We start from the raw sequence: 24,771 nt of genomic DNA on the forward strand, positions 1-24,771 counted from the left end.
AAGCTATGGAATAAGTAAACATAAGAGTTATGGTGATGGTGCTATGTTACCACCCTTACACACTGGCGGCCGCAAGGCATTTATCGCATACTCCTCATTTGATTCAGTTTGATGTTAACAGTATGGTGTGAAGTGTGGTAGTATTAATTTCATACTTATGTGGAAGTATGGATTCTTCTTTAAGCCACAGGAACGTAGGTTGGTGCATCACCTTAAAGAGCCGATCCTGTCAGCTTGTATATGATGTGCAATGCTATTTTGAGGAAGAAAGGGATAACTGCAGGACTCTTATGCCTTTGTCAAAAGTCATCAAATGATTATCTGTGGCTTCGAAAATATAATGACCTGTGACAAAAATAAGAAGGGAAACGTATACTGGAGATCTACAGGAAACAACTGCCGCTCTTTCAAATCCAGAGAAACAAAACAGAGTGCACGCTGCTGAAAGCAAAGAATTGAACAACTTTCAAAAGAACGCAATACGGCTATAGATAACACTTAGAAGAAGCTGTTGTCTCATTAATAGATAGTGACCCCCCCTCCCAACACACACACACACACACACACACACACACACACACACACACACTATTCTTGCTTGACAATGCTACAGATAGAACTGACAAAGCACTTAGTGTAGACATAGTACCAAAAGTAACTATTTTGATGTCGGAGACAGAATTTGGGCACACTCAAAAAAATGTGAGAAATTTTGTTTTCCAATTCCTGAGATGCAGAGGGATGACACTATACTTGCATAGGGACAGATGACCAGAAGTGTAAACAAACAGCCGGCCGAAGTGGCCGTGCGGTTAAAGGCGCTACAGTCTGGAACCGCAAGACCGCTACGGTCGCAGGTTCGAACCCTGCCTCGGGCATGGATGTTTGTGATGTCCTTAGGTTAGTTAGGTTTAACTAGTTCCAAGTTCTAGGGGACTAATGACCTCAGCAGTTGAGTCCCATAGTGCTCAGAGCCATTTGAACCATTTGTAAACAAACAACAATTTTGACTGCCAGAGGGGAGGGGAGTCATGTGAGGAAACAAGCCCCACCTCCCTCTCACAGGGCAGCAGGCTATGCCCGTATTCTACAAAAGTCGCACTGACACAGGGATCACTGATCTCTTCTGGTGTCATAACGGTTGTACTATGAATCTGTGATGGAGCAGTGTTAGTTGCTTAATTCATTTCAAAATAAAAAAATAAAAACAAAAAAAAATTAAAAGAAAAAGAGTGATGCACAACACAATGCATTCAGGAAAAGTTATCGAGCAATTGCTTGTTGATGTTGGCAGATACTGTTAATGATTTAGTTCAGGTCCGATCTCTAGGGGTATTAAATGCAATCACTGGGCCAGACATCGGCCACCTAATTTGCGGAATCAAAGTGTCCGCATTATAACAACTTTTGAACTTACGCTAACAAAAAAATGTACAAGTTTCTTCTTATAAAATGCTAGGCCCCACAGCTAAGTACTATGTTGCATTATGTGACGTGTCCTAAACACGGCATTCAACCACCAACAACTGCCATGGCACCAGATCAAGCACATTGGTATGTCATTGCATTTGTGCACCTTTTATTTTGCAAACAGGTTCTCATGCACATTATCTTTCCAAAACGGGTTTTGCCAGATGATTTATGATACCCCTAGCTGAAAATTGGTTGCATTTTCAATATTTATATGCAGAAAATAAAGCTGTTTCAAACTATCCCTGATGAAATAGTTCATCTGGACACAATTTGCTAAAAAATTGTGTCTATTATGCAATATTGTGTTTTCGCATTTTGAGGCAGAATTCACAACTTTTTCACATTTATCGCAAAATGCAAAATTTTCGGGCACCTACTTATAGTATCCTCACATTTGCTCCCTGTTATGTTCACATTAAGTTGTTATGGAATTTAAATAGAGCTGCCGGTTTCTCAATATAATGGTACCAATAAGATAACATAATGACTGCCAATAAAGAATTAATTTGTACAAAATGAGTTTCTACATTAAACCAGACATAAAAACACTTTCAGCAAACACATGCAATGTACAGCCTATGCTTATCAGTCACAAAAAATTGGCTGGCTATTGTGAAACAATTTTCATTTTCACACTGGGAATAAAGTAACTTAAAAGTGCATAGAAATAGGACAAGTTTTGATCATAAAATGTACGCATTGTAATACTTTAAGAACTAAGTTAACAACTCACCAAACAGTAGTAATGCTGAGTCACTGACAGACACATAAACAAGAGAAGGCTTTCAGATAAAAGCTAGTGAAGTTTTTAGTCCTGTTTACGTGCCTGTCAACAACCCAATGCCTCTATTATTTAGAGAGTTGTTACCTTCTCTCATAAATTATTTATACTGAATGATAACTTTCCATTATCAATGTCAGCATTTGCACACAAATGGCGCTAAAAGCTAAGTTTTAAATGATGACAGATCTTGAAGCACTCTTCAAAAATTTGAGAATAGTAGCTTAAGTCGCAAAATTTCTTACATCAAGTGCACATTCTATTCGGCATGGTTAATCATACGTTCTTCTTAGTGTCAAGTAAGACCACTAAGTAGATGTTTTGAATAATTATTTCTCAGGTAAGGAAGAGACTAAAACAGAAGAAATTGCAGAAACATAGGGCATGTATAAACTGAAAATTCCAGAGGTGGCTGACAATTTCAAAATGAGCATTAGGCAATGATGGATTAAAACAGGAAATACAATCGAAGCCGAATGGGTAGCTTTCCAAGGTGAAATAGTGAAGGCAGCAGAGGATCAGATAGGTAAAAGGACAAGACCTAGTACAAATCCTTGGATAAAAAAAAAAAAAAAAATTCTGAATTTAATTGACAAAAATAAGAAAATATAAAATGCACCAAATGAAGCAGGTGAAATGGAATAAAACTAAGTCAAAATGGCTAACCAGGTATGGTTCAAGAATAAATGTGAGGCTGTAGAAGCTTGTATGACAGGGGGATATATATATAAAAAAATAGATGGAAACATTCCATGCGGGAAAAATATATTCAAAAACAAAGATGATGTGACTTACCACACGAAAGCGCTGGCAGGTCGATAGAAACACATACATACACACAAAATTCTAGCTTTCGCAACCAATGGTTGCTTCGTCAGGAAAGAGGGAAGGAGAGGGAAAGACGAAAGGATGTGGGTTTTAAGGGAGAGGGTAAGGAGTCATTCCAATCCCGGGAGCGGAAAGACTTACCTTAGGGGAAAAAAGGGCAGGTATACACTCGCGCACACACACACACATATCCATCCGCACATACACAGACACAAGCAGACATTTGTAAAGGCCAAATGTCTGCTTGTGTCTGTGTATGTGCGGATGGATATGTGTGTGTGTGTGCGCGCGAGTGTATACCTGTCCTTTTTTCCCCCTAAGGTAAGTCTTTCCGCTCCCGGGATTGGAATGACTCCTTACCCTCTCCCTTTCCTGACGAAGCAACCATTGGTTGCGAAAGCTAGAATTTTGTGCGTATGTATGTGTTTGTTTGTGTTTCTATCGACCTGCCAGCGCTTTCGTATGTTAAGTCACATCATCTTTGTTTTTATATATACGTCAACCACAGGAATTTTAAAGACTTTCGGAGAAAAGAGAAGCAGCTAGGGGAATATTAAGTGTTCAGATGGCAAGCCAGTACTAAGCAAAGAAGGTAAATCTGAAAGGTTTCAAGAGAGGATCCACATAAGGGATACAAATTTGGGGGAAATATTATTCAAAGAGAAAAGGAAGCAAATGAAGTTGTGACAGGAGATATCATACCATGAGAAGAATTTGGCAAAGCACTGGTGGAATCAAGGTCCCTGGAGTGAATGGCCTTCCCAAAAATTATTGAGATCCCTGGCAGAGTCAGCCATGAAAAAATATTCCGCCTGGCGTGCAAGAGATACAAGACAGGCGAAATAGCCCGCAGTCTTTGAGACAACTGTAGTTATTCAATTTCCATAGAAGACATATGTTGACACACCATCAGTTTAAAAAGTAAGGGTAGCTATATACTGACACAAATTATTGTGTCCACAAGGCAATACTGGCACTATATCTTATATTAAAAGACTGGTCAAATAAAGGCGAACCTATTTACAGCACTTAAAAATTTAGAGAAGATTTTTGACCATACTGACTGGACTTTACTCTCTAAAATTCAAGAAGCAGTGATAAAATACAGGGAGTGAACAGTTATTCCAAACTTATACAGAAACCAGACAGCAACTATAAGAATAGAGGGGCGCGCAAAGAAAGCAGTAATTCAGAAGTGAAATAGCATTGTAGTTTGTCTGGCACGTTAATCCGAACACTGAGAAGCTGTGAAGAAAACCAAGGAGAAATCTGGAAAGGAAAGACAACTTTTGAGATCAGCCAATGACAAAGTCTCAATGCTTCCAGGGATGGCAAGTCTTGGAAGGGCAGGTGGATGGAATGGATTTCTTCTTCTTCTTCTTCTTCAGTCTGAAGATTGGTTTGATGCAGTTCATCATGTTAGTCTCTTCTGTGTAATTCTCTTCAGCCACCAATGGCTAATTACAGCAACCTTCATCCGTTTGAACCTGCTTACTGTAGTCAACCCTTGTTCTCTCTCAACAATTTTTACTGCCCCACACTCACCTCCACTATCAAAGCAACAATTCCCTGATGCGTGAGGATGTGTCCTGTCAACCAATCCCTTCGTTTAGTCAAGCTGTGCCATATTTTCTTTTACCTCATTTCAATTTAACACCTTTCATTAATTATTTGACCAAACCTGCCCTTCAGCAACTTTTCAAATGTTTCCATTCTATTCTCATCATTGCTGAAGGCTACACTCCTCACAAATACATTCCAAAAAAGGCTTCCTAACATTTAAATATAAATTGGGTGTGAACAAACTTATCTTTCTCAGAAAAGAAGACTAAGTAAATATTCCAGAATTCTAATCAACAACAGCTGCCAACATGAGTAACGTAGAAGTAGACATTCTTAGAGTAGTGAAGCAACTTAAATCACTTAATAAAAGCACGTCTTCCAGTCCAGACTGTATACCAGTTAGGTTCCTTTCAGAATATGCTGTTACAATAGCTCCACTCTTAACAATCATATACAACCATTCGCCCGACGAAAAAGCTGTACCCAAAGATTTAATTGCACAGTTCACACTAAAATTCAAGAAAGGTAGTAGTAGTAGTAGTAGTAGTAGTAGTAGTCCACTAAATTACAGGCCCATACCATTAACATCAATATGCAGCAGCATTTTGGGACATGTATTGTGTTCAAACACTATGAATTACCTCAAAGAAAACGATCTATTGACACACAGTCAACACAGATTTAGAAAACATCGTTCTTGTGAGACACAACTAGCTCTTTACTCATACAAAGTCTTGAGTGCTATTGACAAGGAATTTCAGATTGAGTCCGTATTTCTAGATTTCCAGAAGGCTTTTGATACTGTACCACACAATCAGCTTGCACTGAAATTGCGTGCTTATGGAATATCGTCTCAGTCATGTGACTAGCTGCGATTTTCTGTCTGAGGGTTCACAGTTCGTAGTAATTAACAGAAAGTCATCAAGTAGTAAAACAGGAGTAATTTCTGGCATTCTTCAATGTTATGTTAGAGGCCCTCTGCTGTTCCTTATCTATATAAACAATTTAGGAGACAATCTGAGGAGCCGTCTTAGGTCGTCTGCAGACATGCTGTCATTCATCGACTAGTAAAGTCATCAGAACATCAAAACTAAGCGCAAGAACAATTTAGAAAAAATATCTGTATGGCGCAAAAAAATTGGCAATTGACCCTAAATAACGAGAAGTGTGAGATCATTCACAAAGGAATTCGTTAAATTTAAATCACATGATAGATCAGAGTCAAATATAAAGGCCATAAATTCAACTAAATACCTAGAAATTACAATTACCAACAACTTAAATTGGAAGGAACACATACAAAATGCTGTGGGGAAGGCTAACCACAGACTGCATTTTATTGGCAGGGCACTTAAAAAATGTAACATATCTACTAAAGAGACTGCCTACAATACGCTTGCCTGTCCTTTTTTAGAATACTGCTGCGCGGCGTGGGATCCTTACCAGATAGGATTGACTGAGTACATCGAGAAAGTTCAAAGAAGGGCAGCACATTTAGTATTATCATGAAACAGGGGAGAGTGTGTCACAGAAATATACAGTATTTGAGGTTGAAATCATTGAAACAAAAGCATTTTTCCCTGCAGGGGAATCTTCTCATGAAACTTCAATCACCAACTTTCTCTTCCGAATGCGAAAATATTTTGTTGACACTAACCAACATTGGGAGAAACGATCATCATAACAAAAAAAGGGAAATCAGAGCTAGCACAGAAAGATATAGGTGTTCGTTTTTTCCACACACTGTACGAGATTGAAATAATAGAAAATTATTGTGAGGGTGCCAGGCATTTAAATGTGATTTGTGGAGTATCCATGTCGATCTAAATGTAGAAAAGGTAAAGACCAGATTACGATACTATTTTGTGCAGATTAAATACTGACTGAAGTGAAAACTTAATGCCACTATTAATACTCAGGTGTCTTCAAGACAAAAAAATGTTACAGTGAAACCCCGCTTTTAAACTTTTCAAGGGACTTCAAAAAAATGTTGCAAAATGCAGGAAAATGTAAAATGTGGGAAATAATGTTTTAAGCTGTAACAGTTATGTGTAAGTTATCCCCTTACATTTTCACACTTTATGTAAGATATATGTCTATAATAGGCATCACAGTACTTGTCAGGGACTTGTTTATTATCTAGTGAAGGTTTATTAATTAATAAAAACCACTGATGTAACTGCAACCAATAACTGTCAGGTAAGTAGAAATGTTGCGACTCAATTTCATATGTCATAATTCTTTTGGAAAGCCTGCAGCTATCATTCATTACTTAAATAATGAAACACTGCAATTATATATCTTTTTATGCTTAGCAAGAAGCGTTTCAAGAATTTTATCTCACTGTCAAGTTCAAATATTTACACAAGTATTTTGTGCCGTGTTCGCATATGTGTTGTTCTGCGTCTCTTGCACTGTGGTCATCCTTCTGAGGTTATTAAGTACTGTGCCTCCTCAGTTATGTAGAAAACCAGAAAACCACACATCATCCCCCCCCCCCCTCCACACACACACACACACACACACACACACACACACACACACACACACACACACACACACACGCTGTCACTCACATTGTTTGTGTAACATCACAAACAATTACATACATAAATACTGCACCTGACAATGAGACTGCATTCTCAAAACACGTTTTGCTCAGCATCAAAAAATACATAATTGGCACTTTGTTTAAGCCAAAAACATTTGAGCAATGCAAAATTAGTGAAGGTGTCAACTAGCACTGCAAGTGGTGTAATGACAAAACACAGTGAATATGGTTGAACACAGGTATCCTGACGATCACAACAATCACGAAACTGCGCATGCACATTGGCAGTGGCAGGAGATCCGTGCTAATAGTTCCAACTTTTACATGTTTACCAATTCAAATCCCCGAACAGAGCACCCTGCTGTCAAGAAACTTAAACCACCTAATGTTTGTAAACACTACTTGACGGCCAGTGTCATTTTACGTCAGTTTTTTCTTCGTGATTTTTTTTCCCTAAAGCGTAAATTGTGGGAAACTATAGATATGTTGACGGAAAATCGGATGCGAATTAACATTGTGGACATAGGACATTAGACAGGAGCGATAAAAAATGTAGTAAACGTCGGGAAAATTAATTGCAGAAACATAAAAAAAGGGTTATATTATATTTGGTACTTCTGAGAACAAAAGCAGTCCCTGGAGATGTCAGTAATCTTTACAACTTTCAGGCATTTAGATGCCAGGAGGAGTGCAGCAGGAACGAAAATTGTACTTATTATTTACCTATACCTTATACATCCCAAGGCAACACCATTTCTGAGGAATGTAAATGTTGTTTTCCTTCTCCCTATCAGCACAAGTTGTCTGCAGTCTCTGGACCTGGGCATAATATGCTTTGTTAAAGCCAAATACAGAGCAGCAGTTGTGTAGAAGTTTATCTCATTCTCTGAGAGGAAGGAAGGAAGTGATCAGGGAAGGAAGTGATCAGACTGTGTTCTAAAGGCTATGCAAATGTTTAATGCTGCCTGGAATTCTGTAACAACACAGTGTTTTAAATTCATCAACAGAGATGAGCTGCAGTGTATCAGGTGCTACTGAAGACAACATTGACCCAGAAGAAAATTGGAGCAGCGAAACTAGTATTTCTGAAAATGCGACATCCCTTCGGAGTGTTTGTTGATAAGGATGACATCTCGACTGCTATACTCGAGATTTATGCAAGTGAAATGCTTATAAAGGAGTAAGTATGAGCTGGTGATGCCAATAATGAATAAGAAGAAAAAAAAGCAGGGCGTTACATCAAGTTTCATTGTTATTTTGCAAAGAATTCCTACTGTCAGGAATTTCTTTTTCCTCTTCTGGAGTAGTTGAACCAATTTAACTTATGTCAACAAATTGTATCGCCTACTTCTTTCACTAAAATATGCTGAAACACAGAAGAAACAAGACTAACTGATTAGGAAAAAAGAATGTGTTCTGTGAAATGTGTGATAATTGTACATTTACTGCATTTATATTTGTAGTACAGGATGTTGGTAATTCTGCAATTAAATGGCACTTATATCACCTAAACATGCTTGAATTATGAGTATGAGTCACTCCATCCGTGTATTCTGGCAAAACACTCATTTAAGGATAACGCCTATTTAAGGTAAAAATATTTGGGTTCCCAGAGACTCATTAAACTGTGTTTTGTCCTGCTACGTTCTGGATTTCAAAGAGTGTATTCCATTCAACATTGTCAAAAGCTTCCTCCAAAATCTATAAATGCTGTAACTTTTAATTTGCCTTTCTTTGGTCTATCTTCTGAAACAAGATATAGGGTCATATAGTCTTGCATGTTCTCATATTTCTCTGCATTTCAAACTGCTCTTCCCTGTATTTGGCTTCTAACATGGAATATACATACCATCTCGAAAAGAAGTTATACAATGATCATCAACCCAATTGAAACAAGGGTAATGGAGTGAAGTTGAATTAAATCAGGCAGCACTTTGTGAATAATGTCAAGAAGTGAGGCAACAATAGTGGTAGATGAGTTTTGCAGTTTAGGCAGTAAAATAACTGTTGCTGATGGACCTAGAGAATATAAAATGCAGATTGGCAATAGCAAGGCAAATATTTCCATGAAAAGGAAATTTGTTATCAAAGGTAAATTTGAATTTTTTATCTGGAGGTCTTGAATGTAGCCTTGTACGGAACTGGAATATGAACAATAAACAGTTTGGACACGAAGAGAGAGGGAGAGAGAGAGAGAGAGAGAGAGAGAGAGAGAGAGAGTGTGTGTGTGTGTGTGTGTGTGTGTGTGTGTGTGTGTGTGTCTGCTGCAATTATTCAGTGATAAAGTGACTTCCACAGAGTAGAACAGTATGGAGATCAGATCAACAAGCTGGTAGTTTGTCTTCTTCTTGCGGATGTGGAAAGTATTGTAGTTATTTCTCTCTTTAGAATAGGTTGCAGAGCCAATTTTATGAAGCACTTGTACATACACTCCTGGAAATGGAAAAAAGAACACATTGACACCGGTGTGTCAGACCCACCATACTTGCTCCGGACACTGCGAGAGGGCTGTACAAGCAATGATCACACGCACGGCACAGCGGACACACCAGGAACCGCGGTGTTGGCCGTCGAATGGCGCTAGCTGCGCAGCATTTGTGCACCGCCGCCGTCAGTGTCAGCCAGTTTGCCGTGGCATACGGAGCTCCATCGCAGTCTTTAACACTGGTAGCATGTCGCGACAGTGTGGACGTGAACCGTATGTGCAGTTGGCGGACTTTGAGCGAGGGCGTATAGTAAGCATGCGGGAGGCCGGGTGGACGTACCGCCGAATTGCTCAACACGTGGGGCGTGAGGTCTCCACAGTACATCGATGTTGTCGCCAGTGGTCGGCGGAAGGTGCACGTGCCCGTCGACCTGGGACCGGACCGCAGCGACGCACGGATGCACGCCAAGACCGTAGGATCCTACGCAGTGCCGTAGGGGACTGCACCGCCACTTCCCAGCAAATTAGGGACACTGTTGCTCCTGGGGTATCGGCGAGGACCATTCGCAACCGTCTCCATGAAGCTGGGCTACGGTCCCGCACACCGTTAGGCCGTCTTCCGCTCACGCCCCAACATCGTGCAGCCCGCCTCCAGTGGTGTCGCGACAGGCGTGAATGGAGGGACGAATGGAGACGTGTCGTCTTCAGCGATGAGAGTCGCTCTTGCCTTGGTGCCAATGATGGTCGTATGCGTGTTTGGCGCCGTGCAGGTGAGCGCCACAATCAGGACTGCATACGACCGAGGCACACAGGGCCAACACCCGGCATCATGGTGTGGGGAGCGATCTCCTACACTGGCCGTACACCACTGGTGATCGTCGAGGGGACACTGAATAGTGCACGGTACATCCAAACCGTCATCGAACCCATCGTTCTACCATTCCTAGACCGGCAAGGGAACTTGCTGTTCCAACAGGACAATGCACATCCGCATGTATCCCGTGCCACCCAACGTGCTCTAGAAGGTGTAAGTCAACTACCCTGGCCAGCAAGATCTCCGGATCTGTCCCCCATTGAGCATGTTTGGGACTGGATGAAGCGTCGTCTCACGCGGTCTGCACGTCCAGCACGAACGCTGGTCCAACTGAGGCGCCAGGTGGAAATGGCATGGCAAGCCGTTCCACAGGACTACATCCAGCATATCTACGATCGTCTCCATGGGAGAATAGCAGCCTGCATTGCTGCGAAAGGTGGATATACACTGTACTAGTGCCAACATTGTGCATGCTCTGTTGCCTGTGTCTATGTGCCTGTGGTTCTGTCAGTGTGATCATGTGATGTATCTGACCCCAGGAATGTGTCAATAAAGTTTCCCCTTCCTGGGACAATGAATTCACGGTGTTCTTATTTCAATTTCCAGGAGTGTATTTTGAAGGTTTTCAGAAAGTGCAGTCTTCACCTCAGTGCAGTCTCTTTTGTATGATACTCAAAGTCAGCATAGATGTCTGAAATGTATGAGTGGAAGAATATTGGAGACCATACTGACTATGGCAAGCAATTGGTAACTGTGCAGAATTCGCTACAGCCATATTCTGAGCAAACTTTGAAAAACCTACTACAATGGATACTTTTTGATATGATCAAGTTTGTTTGGGGGGGGGGGGGGGGAGACCTGAATAGCTGCTTCTAATTTTGTGGAGAGCAAAATCTTATTCAAATTCAAACACGGGCTGCTAAATGGATGCTCGAATATCCGGAATCTGTAATACTCATGAAATGCTTTTTGTTCAGATTGCCTTGAAAGCCCTGTCATAATGATGCAGGGTGGATACGGGGACAAGGAAAAAAATTCCTGGATTATTCCCAGATTTCTCCCGGATATCCCGTTTAAAAAATATGCTTTTTCCTGGGCGAAAATACACTTTTTCTGTGCTAAGTGACAGTAGGTTTTCCGTAGATTTTCCCTTGGAACTGTAAAACTTATCAATCCTTTGAATGATTAATGTTGTATATAATAGCGTAGAACTTCCCGAAAAAAAAAAAAAAAAGGACGGAGCAGAGAAGTTTTGGAGAGACTTTTAATAAGAAAAAAAAGGAGAGAAGTTTTGGAAAGACCTTTGATTTGCAGCAACATATAAGCTGCATATTTTCGTATTACGAAAGTATAACTTCGAATTGCACCAAACACAGCGCATTAGTTTCCGGAGCGTTGCAACCAAGGTTGCGATGTCCTTTTGTAAGCGAGTAATATCTCAAGCCATGAGATCTCGCCAGCCGATGACAGCAGCTATTTTGAGCATAGGACACGTGTTATAGTCAGCCAATAGCAAGATTACTGGTTACATAGCGCGAACACACAAGAGGAAAGGTTAACGGTTTACATTAATGTACACAGAACCGTATATATACAAGAAAAGCTGAGCTTTCACATATAATATTGGTCTCTAAGATTAGCACGCTTCAATAGAAGCTAAGCTTTCACATGTAATATTGATCTTTTTTGTGTGTGTTATACTTTAAGATACATCACACAAATGTGCCAGTAAATTTAAAATTATGACATAAATGCCTCGGCTCGAAATTCTTGTAAGTGGCTGGTCCTCAAACTGTTCAGTTTCGAACGCTCTGTGATTTAGATATCCATCCCACTTTCTCACACGTAACATAATTCATCTTGCGTAAAAAGGAATTTACTTTGAAAGTAACGCTTTTCTAACCAATACTGTTAGAAATAGGTTCGATTTACCAGTTGCCAGAGAGTGCCAGAAAACACATTATTGTGCGTGTGCAACTGCAGTGGTGTAGGAAGCTCGCATGTTCGTGTGTATAAAGCACTAAGAGAGCTTACACTACACCATAAAAGAAACAGGGCATCACAGGATACTCCAAAGAGCATCTAAATTTCGTAAACCATACTAAAATGCATAATTCGGCTTGAAGTGCAAATTGGCTTTTTCCAGATTCACAATGAAGTAGGTCCCATCTGATATTAAGCTTTTCAGTGTGGTTTTTGGGAGTAAATTTTCTTGGAGTACCAGTACTCTACGATCTCACGTTTGGTTTTTTTATTATGGCACAATGCCATACATGGCAGAAGATGATAACGTGCACTTGAAATTGCACTTGAAATTCAGCGAACAGTTGGAACTAGCCAATACTGTAGAATGAAACACTTCATTTCAAATAAAATGATTGCCTCAGCAGAATTTCTTTAGCAAACCTGCAAAAATAACGTCATTCTTCTGCAAGGCGATTAATGCTTGACTGCCACTAACTTGGAAAGAAAATAAATTCAGAAAACTGAAATTAATAATATATTTTTGCCCTCCGTAATTATGTGAATGTATTTTAATTCACTTGATAGCTCCCGGTCATAGAAATCTGTTTTGTTTTCATTTGACGTGGGAGCTGTACACGAAGAGAAGCAGCGAAATCACTTAACAAAAACACAGGTCACGTGGAGACTAACCCCGTCCCCACTACAACTCAGACAACTCTGTGCAAGTGCGAATCTGGCACCTAGGGCGTGTGAGAAAAATTTTTCTCGTTGGTATCTGGCTGCTAGCTGCTACTACCGATACAGCTAGCCTATATTGGTGTTCTATGCAGCTAACACCCAAACTTCAAGTAGCGGGAAGCGGGAGAAGGTACTGCTTATACGCGAGTCAAATGTGCACGCGCAACAGACCGCTGGCAACTGGTCAAACGAACCTAATGTGAACAGTTGTGACATCATGCTCATAGCAAGCAGTTTATTGTGATGAAGAATTGCAGTCTGCACCCTACAGCCTTTGACATATTTTTGCTATCTGCAGACGCTTGTGCGTGCATGGTGTTTTGTTGTCGTAAATTGCACATTTCCTTTGCCACTAAGTTTTATTTTTTTCCCTCTTGTTTATATTTTATTGCAGCAGTATCATTCTCCAGTAGCAGGATACAATAACATTCTTCGCTAGAGAATCATTTCTGCAGTCAAAACTACAAAAATTTACCTGAAAGCTAAAACAATCAAAAATTCCCGGAATTCCGAAAAATTCCCGGGTTTTTCCCGGTTTTCTCCCGGATGAAAAAATTCCCGGGTTTTTCCTGGATTTCCCGGGTCGTATATACTCTGTGATGGCAGAAGATCCATGATCAAAACCTGTCTTTGGCCAATGTAACTGGATTTTTCAAGATGGTTAGAACAACATACACTCCAATAGCAACCCATAGTGACTACGTACATTCTTAAAGTGTGATGGAGGTGGCTTGTCTGGCCATGCTGCGAAACTTCTGTGCTTATAAGTATTAAGTTTAGATTGAATTGTAAATGCAATCAGTTTTTGCATATCAATAACAAAAAGCTAGTGGGTATGAGGCGTTCGCAGGAATGATAAAAATAAGAGCAGGAACTGGCATCGATTTTAAACGATTAATGTAAGTGTCGGAAAAGACGCAGAGGAAACAAAAGGAAGATAGTAGACAATATGTCGAAGTAATTGAGTCATCAACAATACAAAAAATTCATAAAAATTAGAGACAGAATGTCAAAGAATTTTTAAAATGTGGAAGGAAAGCATGGATGAGAGAATAAAGAAAGGAACAAAGAGCAAAAGAAATTAAATGAAGAAATAAAAAACACAACTAGGGAACAAGAAACAGCAATTAAGAAATTAAAGGAAGATCAGAGACAGCAGCATGAGATCATAAAAAAAAGAAGGCAAGAAGAAACTAGTAAAAGCATAAGGAGATCGAACAGAATGTAGAAGCCGCTAAACAAGTGTTAGCAGGAGTACATGAAGTACAGTAAACCACTGAACAACAGATTGAACAGGTAGTCAATAGCAAATTTTAGAGTGAAGCGAAGTCAGCAAGTGGCCAAAAGGCAATAGAGGCCAAGAATGGAATTTACAACCAGTTACAAATTCAGTAAATTCCATCTCACAGGAAGCAAAAATTTCTCATGTCAAATCAAATGGATGACAAAGCACGTAACTGGGACACATGGTAATAAGAAAGTTTCAAGTATGCAGAATCCGAAAGAAAAAAAGTTCCTAAAGAAATAATGGTCACTGAGCAATCAGGAGGTACTCTAATTTCTATATGTAATCATCCATATAGTAGAAGAATGGTTTTCACTTACAGTAAGTTCTTAGAAAAGGAATTGGAGAGAAATCAATTTCTTGACACACCCTATAATGAGAGAAATGTGGTGTGATAAGCGGTACAAAGATTACTATGCAAAGTACATCGCCACTTAATAGGAACAATTGACTCTGTGGAACAAGCCAGGATTATATTTGCACAATTAGAACACGAAGGTAGGTAGCCGGAACTTCACTAATGCAACATTGCAGCATGGAATCCGCAATGAACAAGAGTGGAGAAAAAAACAAATGAACATAAGGGGGCCAAGGACGCAGTGGGTATGCTTTCATGTAGCACGAAGAGAGAGTGCCAAGTGGACGAGAGGAAGAAGAGTGCAAAGGTAGATACAAAGGATGGAGGCCAAGAATTGGCATAGAACTTGCCAAGAATGAGGAAATGGGAAACATACAGCCTTTTCAGAATTGTCCAAGGGTAAATGTATATGAAGGGGTCTCAAACAACTAGCAAAGGGGAGAAAAACATTTACGCAATAAAAGCAGAAAAATTAAGTGACAAACAAGAGGGACTTTTAGAAGAAGATGTTACATTGGAAGACAAGGCCATAATCATTCCTATAATCAAGGTTAAAATATATGAGCATGTGACTACATAATTAGTCAACTTGGGAAGCCAGCTGTATGCAATAGCAAACATGTATAACGAATTATTGAAATGGGAAGATGAAATACCGAGTTTACACATCAGTGGGTTCAAAATAAAAGGAGCTATAGGAGAATGGGGCAAACAGTTAACCGACAGGTAATGTTGCAAGTTGAAACAGAAGGAGAATCATATTCAATGGACACTGTAGATGGTCCTATTTTGCATGAGGAAGTCATTATAGGCTCCGATTGATCGACGGAGCAAAATGCAGAGAAAGATTGTGGGAGGAATGAAGTGAGGTTTTATGATGGATAAAAGGAGAAAAAATAATAAAACATAATGACAAAATGACAGTAATACAAGATTTTTCTGAATATACCAATTAGTGGCTTGTGAAGATAGAGTAGAGGAAGAAACTTCAGCACATAATAACCAAAGTGGTACATTATCAAACAGTGAGGAAGGAGCAAATTGAGCTTACATGGGAAGAAATCATCAACAAAATAAATGGGATTTCTATCACGGGAAGTGTAGATTTTTGTACAATATTTTTTCTGTATCTGTACACATTTGTTTTTTATAACAAAACGGAACTTAATTTGTGGACAACCCTTGTATTTGACTATGTAACTTTATGGGCGTTTATTGTGACTCTCGTAATAGACAATGTTTAGAAATTAACAGTTTATGTAGTTTAGCAGCTTACGCTAAAACAGGTCACTTGGAACATATTCAGATATGCAGCCACTTATTTACAATGTTGCGTTAAATCACATGGATTTAAAGATAGAAAGAGCAAGCCCAGCACTTGCGACCCTCATTGGGTGCCACGGCAGATGCGAGTGGCCTCAGAAAAATTGCTAGAAGCTGGGGCTCACGCAGCTTGATGTGCTGTTACATGTTGCAACCCAACAGTGCAAGGTGCTGCATCAGTGTCTCCCTGTACATTCACCTGCAGAGTGTAAAGTACAGCAGTGTTCCATGATTTAATTTTTCTTCTTCTTTGTGGTATTCTTTCTCAGCAAGTTGACATTTACAATTTATGTCTTGTTAATTGTGTCATTCATGTTTATCAGATTCCAAAAGCATTAAGATAAGCAATGGTAGCTTTAGGGCATAGGAAGGGGCACTTTGGGAGGGGGGGGGGGGGGGGGACATGTTTATGACATTGAATAATTTGGTAAAGTTTACTGATTTTGAGATTTGTTGTCAGACAAATACCTATTTTATTATATACTAACCTGATGTGGAGTATTTGGTTCAAGTGAATAACAAAATGTGGTGTGAAGAATTTTTAGAAATGTGTTTCTATGTATTTTTCTTTCAGCATGGACTTTTATATTTCAGGAATTTTGAAATGGACTGAAACGAAACGTCACTGCAATCTTCAATTTGAGTTATTCGTGTCTGAATAATACTATACAAAATACAAAGTGAAACTGAACATATCTTTGTAAAAGTGAAAAACAATAGGAATGATATCAATATAATAGAGGGAAACATTCCACGCGGGAAAAATATATTTAAAAACAAAGATGATGTGACTTACCATACGAAAGTGCTGGCAGGTCGATAGAAACACAAACAGACACATACATACACACAAAATTCTAGCTTTTGCAACCAACGGTTGCCTCGTCAGGAAAGAGAGAAGGAGAGGGAAAGACGGAAGGATTTGGGTTTTAAGGGAGAGGGTAAGGAGTCATTCCGATCCCGGGAGCGGAAAGACTTACCTTAGGGGGAAAAAAGGACGGGTATACACTCACGCACACACACACACACATATCCATCCACACATATACAGACACAAGCAGACATATTTAAAGCTGCTTGTGTCTGTATATGTGTGGATGGATATGTGTGTGTGTGCGCGTGAGTGTATACCCGTCCTTTTTTCCCCCTAAGGTAAGTCTTTCCGCTCCTGGGATCGGAATGACTTCTTACCCTCTCCCTTAAAACCCAAATCCTTCCGTCTTTCTCTCTCCTTCCCTCTTTCAGGACGAGGCAACCGTTGGTTGCGAAAGCTAGAATTTTGTGTGTATGTATGTGTCTGTTTGTGTTTCTATCGACCTGCCAACGCTTTCGTATGGTAAGTCACATCATCTTTGTTTTTAAATAAACAATAGGAATGACATTGTATGTATGAAGTATAAATTCTGGAAGGAAAGGAAAAATATATATATATACATATATGTTTTTGAGCTATGAGGGCACCACTGCCACTTTCAGTTATCAGAGGATTTTCTTTTTAGTAGTTAATGTTTTTCTTCTCCAAAAGTGTTGTTTCATGCAGATTTTGGAAATGATTAGTTGAGGGACGCAAAAGCACATATATTGAGAACCTGTACTTGACAGACAATCTACCCTCGAGCTTCTTCGCTACAGCGCAGTGGCATTGCTGACAGGGATGCCTTGTAGTTTAGAATGGACAGGTGGGCACCTAAAAATCATTTGGTGCAAAGGAGTTAGTCAGCCACGCCATAACCATAACGCAAGTAGGACACTTACATATGTGAGAAAAGTGGTGATAGTTAAAACAATAATTCTGAAGTAAATGACTAATTTCATATCATAAGAGTTGTTACACAATTAAAGGACCACCATAAGGTAAGGAATCGGCAATTATAAACTCATACAAGCTCAAGCTAAATGAGAACAAGTAGCGACATGACACTTGAAATTAAAGTGAAACAAATAAACTGTCATACAAAATATTCTCATGTTGCAACCTCTCCATTATTATTAGAATATTTTGGAAGGGACTGGTTTATACAATAGTGCAAGAGAAAAGATAGCACAAGCGTTGTAGGCACATGGTCAGAACTTCAGTAATCGCAACATGTATCTTAGGACTCAGTTCGCCTTCCAAAACTGGCTACTTTTTCGACCAACCAGGCTGCAGTCAGATATAATCAAGTACAAATCAACAAATAAGATGAAGAGTGGCACCTTACAACCACTGCAGTATGTTGTAAACAATTATCGTTTACACCCTATATGCTCAGTAGCTCCTCCAATCATAGAAACAAGCACAACTGATATCTAATGATATTTTCCAAAATGATGTACGTAAACTTTAAATTCTTCTGCACCACAGCCTAGCACACCAGGCATTTTATCCGCATTCTTGTTGCTGCACTATTTATTAATGACTTTGATATTAGGTATTTCTGTAACTGAGTATCTCTCTTTTTCAATACTTGTCATTTAATTTTTAAATGGGAAATTAAGTCAATAAAGCAATTTTGAATGCTCTATTCTAATTTACTGAAACCATCTTTTTCTCCTACCACTGCATCACATGCCAATTGGTCATGGACCAACCAATTTATCTCAGCATAACACATGAGAATGAGGTCTATGATTGAGGGAAGGTGTTTTCAGTTACAATGAAGCTTCATTCCCATGATTAAATCTGCAATTTAAATTCTTCCAAAAACTACATAGGATATGAAGCAACTAATACTTATCTGCACAATGTTTCCACAGCAACAGAACAGCACACCATAACATCAAACTTCAGGAGTTACCTCCTGCAGGTTTGAGAGATCATCTGTGAAGCATACTTACAAGTCCATTCTCAAAGGTGAAGATGCCAACATCTCTGCCATGATGTATATGGTTCCTTCGCATTATGGGATTTGCAAAATTCTTCACCCAAATTCCAGCTAAAGCATTTCTACTAATTTCGTTGTCTTCATATGTTCCTTGGGCATAATCAGTCACATACAGGCCAACATTTTCACAATCGCTGATATCACAATGTTTGATTATTGGATTTGCTCCAACCCCACTAACACAAACAGCTGCACCAACTGCAAGAAGGCATACACAATTACCACTACATGAGTTGACAAATAAAATTACCTAAAATTAAGAGAAAGTGCAAATGTAAGTCATGGTGCTTGAAAAACGTAGTCCAACATGTAACTAAGACAAATCTGTCTACAAAGTGTCATAACTTTTGTTTGTAGTTTATTTTCTAACCACCCTGACAATTTCTTCATAAATCCAATGTGAACCACACTGGTGTGGCTGATAGGACTACACATTTTGACAAACTTAAAACAAAATTACGTAACTTCACAGGAATTTGTACAAGAAGTTAGATGGCACAGCTGCAGTCCTTAACAGAAAACTGCATGCAGCATTTTGAAATTCTTTCTTGAGTGCATAAATTTCAAATTTAATGATATCAAATACTGTACTCTCTTGATACTGAAGTGTTTTTATTATGCACATTTATTATTTCTTGTCTAATTTCACGAATGAGATATATGTAGAATTTGCAATGCTCCTAACCATTGTTCATAATCATAGAACACCAGTGGCGTTGGGGGTGGGAGGGATATTATATTGTTCTTCAGCTGGCAACTGCTCAGTGGTATCTGTCTGTGTGTATGGAGAATTGGTATGACAATGGTGTCTGTCCTAAGACCACAGCAGAATATACAAATTTCCAAGGAGGAGGAGGGGGGGGGGGGGGGGGGGGGGCGGGCGGAAATCCCTACAAGAGCTCTGCCACCTATGAACAGCAGTTCGAAGCAAATACTAAACTTTATGCTGGGCTACCTGAAAACGAGGGAAAATAAAATGAGGAATTTGTTCCTTTATGAAGGAACTGTAACTTTATTTCTACAACACCATAGCTCTACATTTTTGCAAAGCTTCTAAATTCACCACAAGAAGATTTCGTTAACAGATCCAATTAAGCAATAAGGCTTCTGAACCATTTTTTACCGATTATTGGAGGAAAAAAATACAAATCGTGTTAATTTTGAAATGTGTGGAAATAAAAACTCCAACTGCACTGTAATTACACATTATAGGTTTGGGAGAGGTTACTTCTCACAGGGAGTAGAAAGTATGTAACCAAGACAAATCTGTCTACGAAGTGGCATTATTTTTGTTTGTAGTATATTTTCAAACTACCCTGACAATTTCTTCATAAATCCAACCAGAGTAACAGTTAAAAACAGCATAAAGAAATTTCACAAAAACAAGGCGTCATAATTTCAGGCAACATTCACATTCATGAAGAAACTACTGTAATAAGAATAGACTTACTTTTCAATACAAATGATGAATAGAATAATGGACAAGGACACTATTTTCACATTTTTGCGATATTTTGAAGGAACCCTTAGTTATTTAGTCATTTGTGATTGCACTGAAGCACAGAACTGACCAGAATGGGGAATTTGACTGAGCTGTAAGGCTTGTAAAGTTGATAATATAAGTATGGAGTTTAAGTGTAATTTACTATACTTGCAAATAGTTGGAAAAACATAAGGAGATGTCCTTGTGAGAATTAGTTTGCTTTGCACCATAAAACCTGTTCTATAAGTACTCTGCATTGTACACCCAGATATTTATGATCAGTTCTGCACATCAGAGTCCTTAGACACTAGACATAATGTAAGTTAGTTACTATTCTTAAATTAGTCACTATTCTGTCTCCCAATTCTCACAGGCCAGTCCTTAATTGACTTTAATGAACACCAGATTCAATTGTCAAAACACAATAATCAATTCACCTTACAAATATATACATCAGATGTAATTCAATAAGCTTACTACTATGTAGCAAAGGTTTCACAGTCTTAAGGGCAGGAAGTAGGAGATGCTCAACAAGCTTAAATAACTTTTTTTTCTGCATCTACAACAAAAAATCTTTTGGTATTCTTAGACAACTAGTGCATGAAAAACAACTAATGAGGACTGCCATAGAGGTTAAACAAATTCAGTAACAATTTACTTTTTACTGATTTTTGAGGACCTGAGAAACAGCACTGGCAGAAGTAGCACCCAATTATCAATAATTACTACAAAACAATTGTCATAGGCATGCGAACACAGAAAATTCACATAATTCTTATGACTGTCAGCAATATGGGTATGAACAAACTAAAGTCAAGTGGCAATAGTAGAGACTTTCAGTAAATGCTTCATTAATCTGAAATCCTCTTGTGGTAAATTTAGAAATTTTACAGAAATATAGAGCTATGGTTATCTAAACCACAAGAAGTAAAAGGTGAATCAACAGCTCCAACCTCAAGGTTCACAGGTATACTACAATGTATATACTATTGCACTAAAGTCAAAATTGTAATGGCTGGACCAAAAAAAGGTCTGTTAATCACAAACGTTTGTTGTGCTATAATTCCCAATAAAGAATTCATATTACATTTTGATTAGATGATCATTATGACACTGAGTTCAGTTGTTGCCATTTCAGTAGTTAATTAAGTGGGAAGCTCCTCTGCAGTATTATTCCCATATAATGAGCACAGCCTTATCTTAAATACATAACAATCACTAACTCGAGGCGTTTTTCCAGAGAAATTGAAATATGCCACTGCCAAAATCCTCTTTACAAAAGGCGATAGGAAAGATGTCAAAGACTATCAATGTGTTTCACGACTGACACTATCCAAAATTTTTGAGCTGATGTATTCTACAGCATTACCCCACCTGAATAACTCTAATACCCTCGGTAAATTATACTTTGGACTTCAGAAGTGTTGCTTTACTCAGAATACCATTTACACATTCACTCACCAAATTTTGTAAGTATTAAATAACAAAATAGATCGGTTGGTATCTTCTGTCAACTATCTAAGGCATCTTGACACTCTTAATCACAGTATTCTTCTAAGTAAACTGAGGTTTTATGGGATTGATGGTATAGTCAACCAACACGTGATGTCATATCTAACAAAAAGAATGCAGAAACTTGTACTTAGTAATTCAAACAGTGTAATCATGGGAGGCATTGTCAATTGGGAAGTGTCACATATGTGGGTTTCTCAAGGCTCAATCTTAGGTGCACTATTGTTGTTCGAATGTGTGAATGGTTTTCCATCTATATACAATGGTTTTCCATCTATATACAACAAGCAGAAGTAGTTCATTTTGCAGTTGACACTAGTACTTTAATCGATCCAAGCATACACAAAACAGAAGAAAGGTAAACAATGCTCTTACAAGTGCCATTGACTGATTTTTTGTGAACAGTCTCACTGTCAGTTTTAAGAAGACACAACATACTCGTGTCTGTACATCCAGAAATACTACACCAATGATATGTGTAACACATGACGAGGAAGTAAAAAGTAGGATGGAAACTTCAGTTTTTTTTTTGGTGTTGATGAGAATTTATTTTGGAAAAAGCACATTTTAAAATTTCTAAAACAGCTTAGTTCAGCCTCAACTGCACTTGGAATCACTGCACATCTTGCAGAGGCACTACTCAGTAAGTTGACATATTTTGCTTATTTTCATTGAATAATGTCATATAAAGTAATGTTATGGAGTAACTCATCTTTCAGAAAGAAAGTCCCCATTGCTCAAAAAGTGCAGTAAGAACATGTGGTGGTCAACCATGATCATGTTGTAAATGATCCACTGTGTTTCAACATGAACAATGCTATACACAATAAGAATACTAGAAGAAAAAAATGATAGTTTTTACACAACATTAAGGTTGTCTTTAGCACAAAAAGGGAGGGAGGGGTGCACAATGCAGCATTCAAAATTTTTATCACTTGCCAATGGTATAAAACGTCTGACAGATAGCAAAGTAAAAACTAAGAAAGTTTCACCTTGACAACTCCTTTTTTCTTAGAAGAATTTCTATTATTGTAATGTGTGACAAGCGGTGGCTACAAATTACTAACTCAAATCTGTATGCTTAAACACACTTGCAAATGATCAGCTTGTAGTCATAATTATAAACTAATTTGTGATGTGAATATAGGACTCATTTCCATATTATTACGATTAATCATGCAAATGATCTGTAGAACATGAAACTAACTATATCTACAGAAATCATACATTTTTGAAAATATAATGTAATTGGATAGATAAAAAATTATTCACCAAGTGGTGACAGGAGAAAAGCTTAACAAAATGTGCAAGCTTTCAGAGCTAGTGGTTTCCTTCTCTGGCAGAAGGGTTGAAGGGGAAGGAAGAGGGATGAAGGCAAAGGACTGGTGAGGTTTAGGAAATGGGGAGAGTTTGGAAAAGTCGCCCATATCTGGGGTCAGGGGACACTTGTCGGATGGAATGAGACAGATTTCTCCTGCCATTGCTTGTTGAGTCGATTTTTTTGTGTTTCCAATTACATTATAACTGAGTAGCAGTGTCTTTCAATCATGCCTGTCTGCAACTTGATGTGTCTTCTTTACGGTAAGTAGCAATCTATCTTTTCCTACATTGTTGATAGTCCTACTTGGAGTTTCCATTGTTTGATATAAAATGATTAATTATTTTAACACATTCAAATGTAAAAGCTACACAACAGGTTGTAAGTTGTGAATCATATTACAGAAAGGGTGAAGGCAGCAGACCATATGCCAGGTGTCCAGCAATTCTAATAGAAAAATTTCCCTGAGTTTTCCAGGCCAATTTCTGATTTTTACAGGGTCATATTGTGCTTTGTACTTAACCAAGTTTGTTTGATTTTGTGATAAAATCTACAAATTTTGTCAGTATACAGGAACATGATGGGAGCTACACTCTAAGAAAACCTTCAAATGAACATGGTTACTTTCAATTAAGAAATAAACATACCACAACCTGACAACTGAATTATGTGTAAAACGTAATTTGAATTAAAAAATTACAGTAAAATTTGCAAAGAGACTAAGCTGCAAAGGTATTTCATTAAAAATTTACAATTTTTACAGAGAGACCTAAGACTAAAATTCAAATACAATTTGAGCAAAATGATTATTAAATGAATGGCAATAGACTAGTCTGATAAATGCATGAACATTAAATGAAGCCACAAACTGTTAGTTTTTAGGGATGCAGTACTACTTCAATCTGAGAAACTTCTTTCTCAGCACTTTCCACAAGTTCTGTTTTCGTACTACTTAGTGCAGTTAGCTTTTCTCTACTCACTTTCTTCATTCTCTCATTTTCTTTTGAGGACTTCTCACTTGCCTTTTTGTCTGTTACTGTTTCACTGTACCTATCATGTGAATTTCAAAAGCTATGTATTAACTGCTTTGTGATAGTTACAACAGCTCTGTTACATTACAAACAGTGTAAGAAAGGCTTCAGCCAAATTTTTAACCACAATGGAGCTGTCAGTTAAATCTCTTTCAAGGCTGGCAATGCCACAGAAGCGACAGCAAGTAACCCTGATAAATCTCTTCACATTTTCATGTCCACTCTTGAACTCAATGACCATCATCCACAATTTATTGATGCGATTGTAATCCCCATTTTCTTTACTGACTTAACTACTAGATTTTGGAATCACTTGCAATGGCATCAGCCTCATGACCACCAAATCAATTTAAGATAGTAAGAGGTATTAATGCTATTGCTAACCACTTTTTCTCATTGTCAGTGTTAATTGCCACTTCTGTGTCTAAACATGCAGTGCCCTTCATAAAGAAATATGAT

The 24,771-nt window shown here is 38.4% G+C and overlaps 1 protein-coding gene across 1 annotated transcript in view; it reads right to left on the reverse strand.

Annotated features, from left to right (window-relative positions):
- LOC124612401 (F-box only protein 11) overlaps nucleotides 1–24,771 on the reverse strand; it is a 57,764-nt gene that overhangs the window by 20,588 nt on the left and 12,405 nt on the right. Inside the window, exon 5 of the mRNA XM_047140584.1 lies at nucleotides 18,922–19,166. Within this exon, the coding sequence (XP_046996540.1) occupies nucleotides 18,922–19,166 (245 nt within the window). The remainder of the gene's footprint in view (nucleotides 1–18,921; nucleotides 19,167–24,771) is intronic.

The sequence above is a fragment of the Schistocerca americana genome, chromosome 4 (genome assembly GCF_021461395.2).
Source record: "Schistocerca americana isolate TAMUIC-IGC-003095 chromosome 4, iqSchAmer2.1, whole genome shotgun sequence".
Taxonomy (NCBI): Eukaryota; Metazoa; Arthropoda; class Insecta; order Orthoptera; family Acrididae; genus Schistocerca; species Schistocerca americana.